Source organism: Sprattus sprattus (assembly GCF_963457725.1).
Source record: "Sprattus sprattus genome assembly, chromosome: 15".
Lineage (NCBI taxonomy): Eukaryota > Metazoa > Chordata > Actinopteri > Clupeiformes > Clupeidae > Sprattus > Sprattus sprattus.
The window spans coordinates 14,549,193-14,562,348 of record NC_137913.1 but is presented as its reverse complement, the minus strand read 5'-3'; the positions used below and the strand labels follow the sequence as shown (position 1 = coordinate 14,562,348).

The 13,156-nt window shown below is 40.8% G+C and overlaps 2 protein-coding genes across 2 annotated transcripts; one reads left to right on the top strand and one right to left on the bottom strand.

Moving 5' to 3' along the window:
• Nucleotides 1-1,076: 1,076 nt before the first annotated feature.
• On the bottom strand, nucleotides 1,077-5,910 carry tcn2 (transcobalamin II; the record flags this gene model as incomplete). The annotated part of the gene is made up of 10 exons (XM_080852050.1): nucleotides 5,845-5,910; nucleotides 5,585-5,655; nucleotides 4,523-4,706; nucleotides 3,378-3,547; nucleotides 3,091-3,243; nucleotides 2,765-2,937; nucleotides 2,190-2,364; nucleotides 1,661-1,841; nucleotides 1,287-1,405; nucleotides 1,077-1,138 (listed from the first exon to the last, which is right to left on the bottom strand). Exons 2-10 carry the CDS (start codon nucleotides 5,643-5,645, stop codon nucleotides 1,077-1,079), a joined length of 1,278 nt encoding a protein of 425 aa, XP_080708176.1. The 5' UTR covers nucleotides 5,646-5,655; nucleotides 5,845-5,910.
• Nucleotides 5,911-6,506: 596 nt separating this feature from the next.
• ccdc117 (coiled-coil domain containing 117) lies at nucleotides 6,507-10,565 on the top strand. The gene is made up of 6 exons (XM_080852052.1): nucleotides 6,507-6,817; nucleotides 7,453-7,678; nucleotides 7,865-7,915; nucleotides 8,154-8,408; nucleotides 9,072-9,227; nucleotides 9,604-10,565. The coding sequence occupies exons 2-6, from the start codon at nucleotides 7,530-7,532 to the stop codon at nucleotides 9,860-9,862; spliced, it is 870 nt and encodes a 289-aa protein (XP_080708178.1). The 5' UTR covers nucleotides 6,507-6,817; nucleotides 7,453-7,529; the 3' UTR covers nucleotides 9,863-10,565.
• The last annotated feature ends 2,591 nt before the right edge of the window (nucleotides 10,566-13,156 follow it).

Below are 13,156 nucleotides of genomic sequence, written 5' to 3'. Positions count from 1 at the left end.
TGTAGAGTTTCTGACTGACCACTTTCTTCCGTGGTACAAAAAGAGCCGCAACTTCCATAGCAAAGTCATATTTATGCATGACAATGCACCATATCATACTGCAAAGAATACCTCTGGGGCATTGGCTATAGCAGCCAATGCCCCAGAGGTATTCTTTGCATAAAAGAAGAGAAACTCATGGTGTGGCCCCCATCTTACCCTGACCTTAACCCCATTGAGAACCTTTGGAGCATCATCAAGCAAAAGATCTATGTGGGTGGAAGGCAGTACACATCCAATCAGGTGCTCTGGGAGTCTATTATTGCATCCTGATAAGACATTAAAGCAGAAACAATCAAAGAACTCATGAGTTCAATGGATGCCAGAATTGTGAAGTTGATATCAAAGAAGGGGTCCTATGTTAACATGTAACTTAACCTGTTAAGATGTTTTTGATTAAAACTTTTTTTGATTTCAGTAAATATGGCCTCCTAATGCTGCAAATTCAACAAATGAAAATGTTTAGTTCTTTACAACCTATAAAATATCTTGAAACTCTGAGACTTCGAAACTCTGCATAATAATTTGGAACACTGCATTTTGAGTTTTTTAATTTAGGAAAAAATACTGTTATCATTGGGAGGTTTGTTCAATAAAATTTGAATTATACTCTTACAGTTGATGACTTGAAAATTATACTGACTGAATGTGCATTACTATTTAGGAAAATCTGAGCAAAGTGTAATTTGCATAATAATGTGGAACGCGGTGTATTATATTCATTGATAATCTAAATTATTTATGCATGGGCTTTAAATTGTTGATGTCTCCAACTGTATGTGTACATGTTAAACCAATCCAAAACAATGAAAAATAACCAGGCTTATTTCAGTGCATGGCATCTCTTAGACCAGCCGTTTTAGTGCCTGTCAGTGTTAAATCTGTATGATTTGTCAATGCTCCCTCCCAAATGCATAAAAACACGGCAGACAGTTTAACTTTGAATGCCTTACAGTTTACAGGGTAAAAAACTTTTTTGGTAATGTCAATTCTTTAACATTTTTATTGAAATCAGTTTACTGGAAACATCAGTAGACTCAGAAACTGGTGTTTTTGATAGTGATTTTTTGGGCAGCCTCAATTTTGTAGTCCGTGACACCTGTGAAAGATATCATAATTGTAAGATGGCAGCAAAGACAAACAGTTCACTTAAATCTTATTGAATAGTTATATCAAATAGAATAATACTCCAAGAATACATTATTAAATGATATACTATCAAGCAGGAATTGCTGTTATTTTCTCACCCTGGCTGAGAGCCTTGCCATCAGAGGACAGGCGCCAGTATCTGCGGTCAGACTGACGTGCCTGCTCCATATTCACGGAACTCAGGAAGGGACCCCATAAACTGGACTCCTTCTCAAACCTACATGGTGAACAGGAGTGAGGATTACTAATAATACAGATTAGCATTCAATAACATAAATCATGTTTTCTCCAATTCGGATTTTGAACATGCATTAAGATGTGAATTATATAAATATCTTAGTCCAAAAAGCTGATGACTGTTCATTTAGTTTACTTTAGTTATTCAATTTGATGAGAAGGAGAAAGCTTTTTCTTTATTAGCATGTCTGCTCTGTGTTGTCATTTGCATGCATGTTTTTGTTCCCAGACATACGTGAAGCTAGCCTGATTTCCCTGAAGAAGAGTCAGGGCCTCAAGGAGAGATGAGCCCATGGGGATTTCCACAGAATAGGTAGATGCCTTGCCGTCAGACTTAACCACCTCCACCTGCAGAGGTATTTTGGTCTTGCTTGAGAGCACTGTAACAGGAGATGTTGCGTCTAGGACCAGAGTATCTGAAAAACAAACACATTAAGTGTAGTAATAATAAAAGAAAACAAACTAATCTTTTTCACTAGCCTTACCAAGAAAAATCTAAATTTCTGAGGAGGATCATACTGATACGTAACTCTTAGTAGTCCTGTCTTATTATAGTTTGAGGTATAAAATAATATACCAATAAAAAAATTCTTTCGTGTTTAGCAATGTTGATAAAATGATAGAATGCATAACAACACACACACACTCACACACTCCTTAAAAACCCACAGGTATCAGCTGAAATATGAAACGAGTCCCATATTCACATTTGTGTACCCTGCCTGAACACTACTGTCTAATACGACCCACACAGCATGTCGTACCGTCCTCATTCCTGCACTCCATGGCCTTCAGACTGAGGTAGGAGCGCTGCTGCAGGGCGGGGAGAGCCTGAGACATGGCCATGGGGTTGTGGTACGTGCCCTTCCTGATGTCCGCTCTGAGGGCTTCCATGGACGCAGCACACGCCTGCACCCCACTGCCCATAACCAGCAGGGCCTAAAGTGGAGAGAGAAGAAGTAACACATTTTAAACACACTTCAGAGAGGCCAGGGTTATACTAAAGCAGTGAAGAATTATTGAGATTTTCATATGAAAATAATATTGTTTTAATATGGAAAAACAATGTATTTATTTATTTTTTTACAAATAAGTGTTACTGCCCTTTATAATTTGCAAAGAACGTATTGGTGAACGGTTTCTGCATCAATCACAGTTAGATTACACTAGAATTACAGATTTGAAAACCCCATTCATATTAGGTCAGCGCTTCAGCCTGGTTGATGATACAAAAAAGGGATCATTGAAAAAGACAGAAATGACTAAGGCACTGACAATATTCCCTTGGTAAGTTTGTGGGACATGGAACAGGTCTTATGACTTCCACATCAGCTCTCACCTGCACAGCCAGTCCTGTGCTGAACTCATTGCCCATGTGCCCATCAGCTTTCTGAGAACTCTGCAACTTCTTTTTGATGGTGACCAGGGCCTTCTCCAGCTGAGCAGCATCCATCACATGAGAACCGGCATCCTTCAGGCACTGTAGGGCCATCCCAGCCATGGCATGTGTATCTACCAAAGGTACGAGAGGTCAAGTCAGTGAGTGAGTGAGTCTCTTATAGCTCAGTGGACAAGGGTATAGTGGTAGGAATGCATTTTGTATGCCAAATTGCTGGAAAACAAGAGCATATTATTAACATATATCAGTGCTGGAATCATACTTACCAATGCAAAGAGAGTCACCATGCTTGATGAGTCCATGCTCCACAGCATGTATGAGCTTGTTGCTAACATGTGGGTTCACACGGACCCCGCTCAAACACAGGGCCAGTATGCCAAGGGAATACTGGTAGTAATTGGTCAAAGGTCTTTGACTGACTAAATTTAGAAGAGAATAAAAAAAAAAACATGTGATGCAATAAAAATGATGCAATATCACAATACAAAATACTCAATATTTACAAACAAAAGAATCGACAATTAACAGGATTAAAATTATTAAATGAGCTTACATGCAATATGATCCTTATCATGCTCCATCTGCTTCTTGAGATGTGTGAGGAGAGAGTCACTTTTCTGTCCAACGCTGAAAGTCAGAGTGTTGACATCATGGCAGGAGGATTTCAAGGCCAGGACATAGAGAGCAAGGCGACCCAGCACTGCATGGCCCTTGTTGAGTGAGCTACAAAGAACCAAGAACACTAATAGTGAAGATGCTGGCATGGATATAATGCTGTCTGTCAACAACAAGAGACTCCTAAGCTAATAGGAAGCTTATCCCAATCAATCCAATCCAATCCAATCCACTTTATTTATATAGCACAGTTTAAACAAACACATGGGTTTCCAAAGTGCTGCACACAGAAAAAGAGATAAAATAAGTATAAAATAAGTAAAGGACATGACCCACCCAACACTTCTCCATCACATCAACACGCCATCTAGTGTCCAAAGGCCAGATAAAAAAGGTGCGTTTTTACCAAGGTTTTAAAGAGACACAGGGATGTAGTTTGTCTAATATGGAGTGGCAAAGTGTTCCACAATTTTGGGGCTGTTACCGCAAAGGCACGTTCTCCTCTGTGTTTTAGCCTGGTACGGGGTGTGGCCAAAAACAGCTTGTCAGCTGACCTAAGAGAACGGCTAGGAGTGTAGGGTTTTAGCAGCTCGGAGAGGTATGGTGGGGCAAGGCCATTTAAGGCTTTAAACGCAAATAAAAGTATTTTAAAATGAATCCTAAAACGTACAGGTAGCCAGTGCAATGAAGCCAGAATAGGTGTAATGTGGTCGTACTTTCTAGTGTCTTAAAGCAGCAATAAAGAGTTCTGTTCCAAAACTAGCAGCCAAAGTACCGAAAAGGCATGCAAAACCTTGCAAACACCACCAACAGCCCAGTTGACACTAATAGAAGCTTGCCAACACACTAAATTGTGTCTTTTGGCAGTATAGCTGGCAATGTTAAGCTGTGAAATCCTGGATGGCTAGTGGGAAAGATACAGGTGTTTATCTGTCCTTCACATGACTATATGCTATCAAAATTAATTTGAGGATGGTGCCAATATAAAACCATACCTCAAAAAGTGTCAAATTGTTGCATACTGTTACTTTAAGGGATTGGAAAAAACATTATCAATATACAGTACACTAGTGTTCAGTTCACCTCTCAATGTCATTATGAAGCTTGGTCTTGAGGTTATTCAGATGCTCAGTCTCCTTATTTAAGTTGTGGGTTGTGGAGAGACGCAGAGCCAGATGCACACTGGGATTGGGGAGATTATCTTTGTCCTCCACAGAGCGAAGCAGCTCCTTATTGAGGGAGAGTAACAGCTGGTCATGGTCCTGCGCTGTGGGTTAGGTAGGGGAAAATATTTAATATTTAAAATGTTACTGTAAATAAGAAGTTACTGCATATAAGATATAATCCTACGTGTGAACTCTGGCCACATTAACACCTGTTATTACAAATATACACCAGGAACATGTCAAAATAACAGTAGCAATACAACAAATTTGATCAAATGCATCTTTACTTTCAATCGAACAACCAAAATCACACAAACACTCACGGTTTTACTCAACACCAAACTGCCCTTGCACAAGCCTTGGCCATTTCCTGTGCTGTCTCAGCACTCCCCCAGTTCACCCATTAACCTCAGCGACCTCATAAAGCGATGTGATTTCAATAAAAAACGAAAAAGATGCCACTGGCACACATGACAGGACAAAGTACAAAATATACTTTCCTTTCTCATAACCATGTGGATGCAATGATGCAACGAGTTTTACTATATAACAAAATCAATTCCTCATGAAGGTCAACCTTTTTTTGATGTGTTATAACAAGTTCGTGTTGTGGCATGGGTAAGGTTTTGATTCTTGCAAGCCCTAGAAGTTTGTCTTGCTAAGAATGACCTCAACTCTGATTTGTCTGAGCAATTAATTGGATACATATAGCAGAAATCACATTGACACAGCCAGACTATGCATTCAACAGGAGCCCTCAGGCTGTTTTCATTCCTGTACTGTTTAAAATCACAGCCACATGGGAGGAGCAGTCTGAATGCTCTCTGTACTTTTTTGGTAGGACTTGTGTTAAGTTAAAAATCACCCAAAGTGCTGTCCCCAGAATGATATGTCCACTATTACACAACCCAAATTCTTTCACTGCAAACAAGGCATTGAAAATGAGGCAAAACAAACTTTATAATAAGTTGATAATTACCGCATGGTTTGCCAGCTGCCAGAACAAGCAGAGTGCCCACAGTGCAGATAAATAAATGCATTGTAGTCGACCTACATGAGAAGAGATGTGTTAGAACATATCAGATTATTTCAACTCTAGCTTGCCATTCATTATACAGGCTCTCTCATGTGGTCGTAGGCATCCAACATGGTCGTAATTGTAATAGTTTAGTAACAACATGAATCCGTTTTTAAGAAAAACACCAAATTAGATTACGAGTATTGTTTCATGTGATTTACCTTATCCTTTCAAGTTGAGCTACACTTCTTCGCCACAGCTACAGAACACTGACAAATATGTTGACTCTCATCTCATGGCTCAGTTGAATCACGTGACTTGGCCTATCTTTTGGTGGGAGGGGAATAAGCGAAGTGAGTGAATTCCATTTATAAACCAATGTCTTAAAAAAATTGTCATTTAACTTAAAATAGCATATAATCGAAACTTTTCAGAGGATTAATATTCTCTTGTAGTTGAAAGTTCTTTATTCTTAAATGCAATTAGAAGAATACTATTATTAGTTTAACTATGTCCTGCTTCTGACATCTGCCAGTCGAAGATTATGTTATTATTTTGAAAGCTAAAATGCTAAATCGGTGCCTTAAAAAGTGATCAAGGCGGTGTGCACAAACTACAAATTATAGAATAGTCTGAATTTTCCATAGAAATCAGTCAAGGCCATCCGTGAAGCATACTTACTTCCTTTTAAGCTGTTTTTGGATCTCCTGGAATATTGGTTACCTTATCTAAATATATAGCTAACAATGTGCCATTATTAATTTGTGTATAGGGTTTAAGTAGTAGGGCATTGTGGCAGGCTACACTGTTGACAGCTACATCCCATGATAGATAAACAAAGCGACAAGGGGGCGGGACCATCAAGCTAGCTGACTAATGTAAGATAGTGCATGTTTTCACAAAGCACACAGTCACCGATCTGATTATTGGACTCGTTTGATATACAATAACATCTAGCCAGTCCTAAATTAGCATGTGCATGGTCTTCACCACTAACAAGATAATGGAATACAACCTTGGAGGAACCCATTCGCTAGCAGGCCAGATTGCTACCTAGCTTAGAAGCCTAATCTACCTAACTTGGACATCAAAACAGTTTTTCAACTAGCTAGCTAAGCAGCTAACTTCACATAAATATTTGTGGCTGGGGGTACCTCATTCAATCTCGAAATCGGAGGAACAGCTATTTTAAAGGTACGGTATGACATGTTCCTGCTTGCATGTTTATGTGGCACGCGGACAACTTATTTTATTAATCAATGCAACGATGTGAGCTAGATAGCTACCGTATTGGTAAAAATAATTGCTAACAAGGGGGTAGAACTCGTAACTTTTTAAAATATTGGTTAACCATAGTCGAATAGAAACTGTAATGGGATTGAATTATTGGAACATTAATGTTAATTGTTTGAGCTTTGCAAACAGTTGTCAAGTATTTACCGTCCTCTCATGATAACGTCAAAAGTTTGGGCTATGCAATGTTCAAAATTATTATCTAAATAATTTAAAACCCAAGTTTTAAACCGCGGTGACTTGTGGCCTAACTGACCACCATCAACCAGGACCACATAGAAGTTCTGGTACTTCTGGCATGAGGTTCTATTAAGGGGCAATGCCCACAAATATCTTTAACATTGTTTTATTTGCGCTCCTATCAATTAAGTCTGCCAGTGAAATGTGTTTTGCTGCTGCCATGACCTGTAGTGACATTACTGCAGCTCTATGCTGGAAGTCATTCTCGGTATCAGTGGACCTAACCACAACGTTTACCGCTGTTAAAACCACTTGATAAAACACAGTTTATCTCATCTGCAATTTTTCCTCCCTAGGATTACCATAAACCTTTTTTTGCTATTCGAGGCGTTGTCAACTTCCTCCTTTTTGGCCAATCCCAGGCAACGTGAAGATGCACCATCCTAGCCCAACGAGCAAGCTGCTGGGGTTCTTTCCCTCTCCCTTCTCTCCTTACCACATGAGTATTTCTGACATGACCGTCTCAAAGGATTCCACCAATGTAACATGCCCCTTTTCAGGAGCAGAGTCCAAGTTAAATACGTGAGTTTCCTCTGTATCCCACAGCAGACAATAGTAGTCAGGTGCATTCTGTATTATGTTTTGATGAAGGTATGTAGCTGATTAACAAATTCAAGAGTTTGGATTGCACACCATGGTTATAAATGAGTGGCAGATTCCTTTGGGAGCAACGTAACCTTGCTTGGTGTTTTTTTTTTTTTGCTACAGAAGCTGGGAGAAGCGCTGCCTGAGGAAGCATAGGAGGAGAGACGACGATGAGTGAGTCCATTTGACTCTGATTGTTTTATGTAGTGTGATTTATCCAGATGTGCATTTTATGACTTTAATAGGTCCTTTCCATTCCTTGCAATCATACAGATAATTTGTCTAAATAAGCTTTGGCCTGTGTAATACCTTTTTCTCTATCGGGTGCTATAACCCTGCGCTGATACAGTGGGGAAACGATCTCTGATGAATCTTCTCACTTAACTCTGTGCCTCTGGTCCTGACCTTCCAGAGCTTGCAGTCCTAAAAGAAGACGACTGACGGAAGAGGAGCCAGAGGAAGGTCCCAAACCTCTCTGGTCTCAGCACAGTTCCCCTACAGCAGCCCCTGTGGACCCTGCCCACGGGCCTCCTCAGCCTCCGAGGAGCCAGCATGTGGACCTGGTCATCCCCAGCGCCCCCTCCCCTCTCCCTTCTGCCTCAGATGCTGACGGGTCCTGCATGGAGGTGGAGGCAGCACAGAGAAGACTGCAGGAGATTGAGGACAGGTCAGAAATGGAGGATACTTAATTTTAAATGAAGTCATTATTGTTTGCAATTTACCCATACATTTCCCTGCAAAGAAATGTCATTAATACATGCCCCAGTTTTTAAAGCCTGCAAATGCCGTAATATATTTTGGAATTGTAGTCCACTTGTCTAGATGTTATTAGAATTAAAGCCTCATTATAATACTGTGTACATAACTCAGCTGATTTAGGAGGGTTTATAAAAATAAACAGCTGTTGTGATTGAGGTGATGACATGACGGAAATGCCTTAATGTGACAATGCAAACCTGGCTGATTTGAGGAAGTTGGAGAGGATGAAAAGTTGAATCCCGGAGGCTTCTGTTGAGGTCAAGGATGTTGTGCCTCGACTTACCTGATTCAGTCAATTTGATTCGCAAGCTATTCTTGCATTGCCTTGCTCTCTGAGTTTGTGGATTGAACTAGTAGCTGAACCAGTCAGTTTCAGTATCATAAGCTATGCTCTTAGGCCAGTTTGAATCCAATGAAACCGCTCCAGACTAAAATGAATGCAGTGGATGTTCGTTTGGCAGAGTCAGGAAAGCAAGAACTACAATATGCCAATTTTAAGGAGCGTGCGGATGCTTTCACGGAAAAGAATATTTCACTTATGATCCATGGTCTTGTTTTCTCTGTTCATCAGGATTACATTAGAGGATGATGATGAGGAAGAGGACCTTGATGTGGAGCCAGCCCAGCGACGGCCTGTGCTGGTACTGTCAGACAGCTTAAAGCAGGGGCTGCAGGGGCTGCAGCGGGGCATCGGAGACATTCTCCCCCACCACGTGGCCGAGTCTGTGTAAGTATAACCGCCCACTCTGCTCTGACACAAAGGGAGCCAGAGTGTAGGCCTCCTTGGAGGACTCCTAAGCTACTCTTACACCTGCAATTACACCATGTAACGGAGAACCACACGTTATCTTTGCCAGCACTACTGCAATGAGTCAGACTGCCATTAGAAGAAGGAGTTCTTCACTCTTTCAAGACCTGCATCCTACCTTTACAAACCACAACCACCCTTTAACTTTATGTGTTGGATCCCTTTGTTTCTTGTATAAGAATTGGGATCAGAGATCAAGGGGCTGTTTTTTAGGTGTCCTAGGTCAACTTCTAATTGTGAATAACGTAAAGTACAGCAGTACAACATATTAAGAATTATCTTTCTGTCTGAGTAGGAGTCATTCATGCATGCAGTTGGTGGTGTGGCGTCCCCCAGAGGATGCTTTGGCCCGCAGACTGAAGGACTCCCTCCAGCGGCAGCGCAAACATCAGCAACAGTATGCCAGCAGGCAGTCACCCAACACAGGGACTGCCAGGGCCCCACCCACGCCCCCTCCGCAGATGTGCCTCAAAAGCCTCGGGGAAGGAGCCCTCAGTCCAGCCTTTGGCTCACAAGCTGCCCAGGGTTCTGGAGAAGAAGACATGGAGCTGTGAAGAGGCAGAACTGGCCTCCCTCCATTTTGTATGTCAGACTGGATGCTGTGCCACCATTTTTTGCATCAGTGATTGCTCTCACGTTCAGAGCAGAGGGCTATCTATGGAAGTATTGGCTGTGGGTATGAACTAGGTGATGTACTTGCCAAAAAAAATGGCATTTATATATGGTTTTGGAATTGCACTATGGTTAATGGGATGATGGTTGTATTAGTGTCTCGTTGTGCAGAAGAGAAACAGGGACCACGGCGAAGGACTATCTGTTTTTGAAAGTTAATTGCCATGTACTGCTTTGTATTTTCAAGTAACTCAGTATAAACCACACTAGTGATAATACTAGTGTTTTGTTTTGTTTTGTTACTAAAGGTTGAGCAAAAGAATTATGGAAACATACTATATAATACATTTTTCCCCAGCCAAAATATTACTTGCACTTTTGATGAGTTGAGTGCAGTTTGCCATTTATTTTATTTTTAAGTTTAGATGGCTTTAAAAGAGAAAAGCTATTTAATGATATATACTTAAACATGTCTTATGGCATAGCTGTGCATTTTTTTTTTAAATACATTATTTACATAATAGATTAAAAAACATTATTTTCTTGTTCTTAGAACAGGAAGTAAATGTTCCTCTCAAAAATGAGAAGAGGGCTGTAAATAGTACCTGCTGCTTTGGCTAAGAGTGGACCCAGACCCTACAATGGATTGTCTATGTGATGGATTTAAGTACAGAAAAATGCATACCTTCCAAAGAAAAATGTTTTGCAATGTACTAGGCATGGCCATCCATTCTGCCTTAAAAAAATAAAGCACGACACCTACGATTAAATCTAGGTTGTGAATTGTTGTCATGTTTGAGTTTATTGCTAGATATACATAGAGTAGAGTCTATAATATTTGTGTGATTTATTTGGAATAAAATAATTATAACAACATATTTGACAGTGAATTTTATTCATAAAAATAGTAGGTATTGTACTACAGGCATACATAAAAACATTGATTTGGCAGTTTGTGTTAATTATGTGCTGATTTAGAAAAAAAACTAGTTAAAACTAAGCCAACTATATGTGAACATGTGAGAGAGGATATGTAAGGTCACGATGACCTCATCCAGGTGGCCTGACTGCTGAATATAGACATTCCCTTGTAGGAACAAGGAGATACTGTACATCACACTCAATCTTCAACCTTTAATCTAGCTGTAAAACTTCAGTACGGCTCCAACTGCTGAGGAAGGCATTTGTTGACATGCTGTTCCCAGTAACCACCAAGCCATTAACCTTTCAGCAAGGTTACATGAACTGTGAAATGATTACCTCTTGAAATGTTTAGATCCCTTTTGAATATCTGTACCATTTTTGAGGGAATATTCCTTGTGAATCCCTTTTCTGACTTGTTAACACATGATACATGATAGTGTTGGTATCCTACACACCCAAGTTTTAAAGGACCCATTTAATTGCAAGATCCTTTTCCTGGTCACTGAGTATTGGTAATAATGTCCATTTGTGCAAAGCAAACACAGTCCATGTAATGGAAAAAGATCTGTCTATGTGTCTTAACTGGGCACCGTCCTTATTTCTGGGTTGCTAGAAAGCCAACTGCTTTCCCGGGTAGCTGGAATCTGAGGACACATAGAACAAATTACCTTAATTGACATTAAATGTGACCAGCAAAGTTGACCCCTGCAACATTATGTCTCAGCATGACTTCTCCATCAAGGGGTACACTCCTATATTCTTTAATGAGTGACTTGAAGAATACACACAAGATAGGGTGAATTACCAATCACACAGAAGCACCTCCTGCCACATACCGTTTCCAGGTAGGAGCCAGCCAGCTCTGCAGGTCTGCTAGGCTGGTGAGGAGGGCTGTGCTTGTTGGGTAGGTTCTCGGCGTGCAGCTGTCGGATGCGGCTCTGCAGGTGACGAAGCAGCTTGTAGGAGGCCAGATCCTGAGAACGGAGTGTAGCTGGGGGATCTGCAGACTTGGAGGATGGAGGTGTGGCGGAGGGCATGTTTTCCAAGTCGGCACACTAGAAAGAGAGAAAGAGACACAGCGTAGAGATACAGACGAAGGAGGAATTGAAAAGTCTGATTGTGAGACTTCACAAAGATGCAAAAGGCTGCAGGAAGATGGGTGACCAACTCAAAATCAGTTGAAACACAGTTGCAGCAGCAATCAGAAGGTACAGATTGAGCCAAAGTACACAAATCAGAACCACAGTGGTCGACCTCCTTAAATGACATCAGTCAGTGCGGTTACATGATGGCATAAACCCGATTTCGGCCAAAGCCCGACTTCTCTATCCATGGGGGGTTAACTGTGTTATCTCACGGCACATGGCAGTGACAAATCCAGATCTTGGCCGCGTCAGTTCAAATCAAATGTGGAATGTTTACAAGCGGGCATCTGCTACCGTACAGTAAAAAGTTGTGAAATGAAACAAAAACACATCACAGTTAAAGTTGTATTAGTATTGATTGATTCACATCGATATGGATGGATTACTGACTAACAAGTGGTGGAAAAGTAATAAGAAAATATTTGTTCAGTGAATTAGCGTGTTCTGTCCAAAACAGTCGCAGTCAACGTTTCAGTTTCAACGTTTCAGTTTCGTTTCAGTATTTCAAAGTGAATGAGAGTGAGCACAAGAACAGTGAGCGTCTAGCAGCGATTATCATATCATAGACATATATGATGCATGTATATATGCCTATGGGCAGGATATCAAGCATGCGCAAAAGTTGTTGTAATCTAGTTTCGAGAGTTACATGCGCGCGTTGTCCGATTTCCAGCGTAATCTGATCACTTATCTGGGGTTGAAAATGTGACTTCAGTCGGACACAGGAAATCTAGATTTGGGGAGTTACATGAATTGGATCTTCGATTGAAACCCGACTACGCTTGAAAACTGGACACATGTAACCGCACTGAGTGACAATGGGCTACTTGCACAATCTAACTCTAAAAAACAGACGGGAAAGTGCTTCAGACTTGCCGCAGGGGTAAGCAGTGGATATGGGAGAAGTTTTTGTGACAGCTCAGACTGTGTGAAGTACATTGCCTAACATCAGCCTCTATGGACGGCATCCAAAAAAGAAACAATTGCTTGCTCTTTGGCACAAAACTGCAAGATTACACTTTGCTAAAGAACATAAAAAGAAGCCTGATAAATATTGGAAGCACATTCTACGGTCAGATAACCAAGATAACATTTTTCAGCTCAGATGGGGCTCAGCACGTTTGATGGACCTGCATGGTTGGCCTTGACAACCACAGTGAACGCATA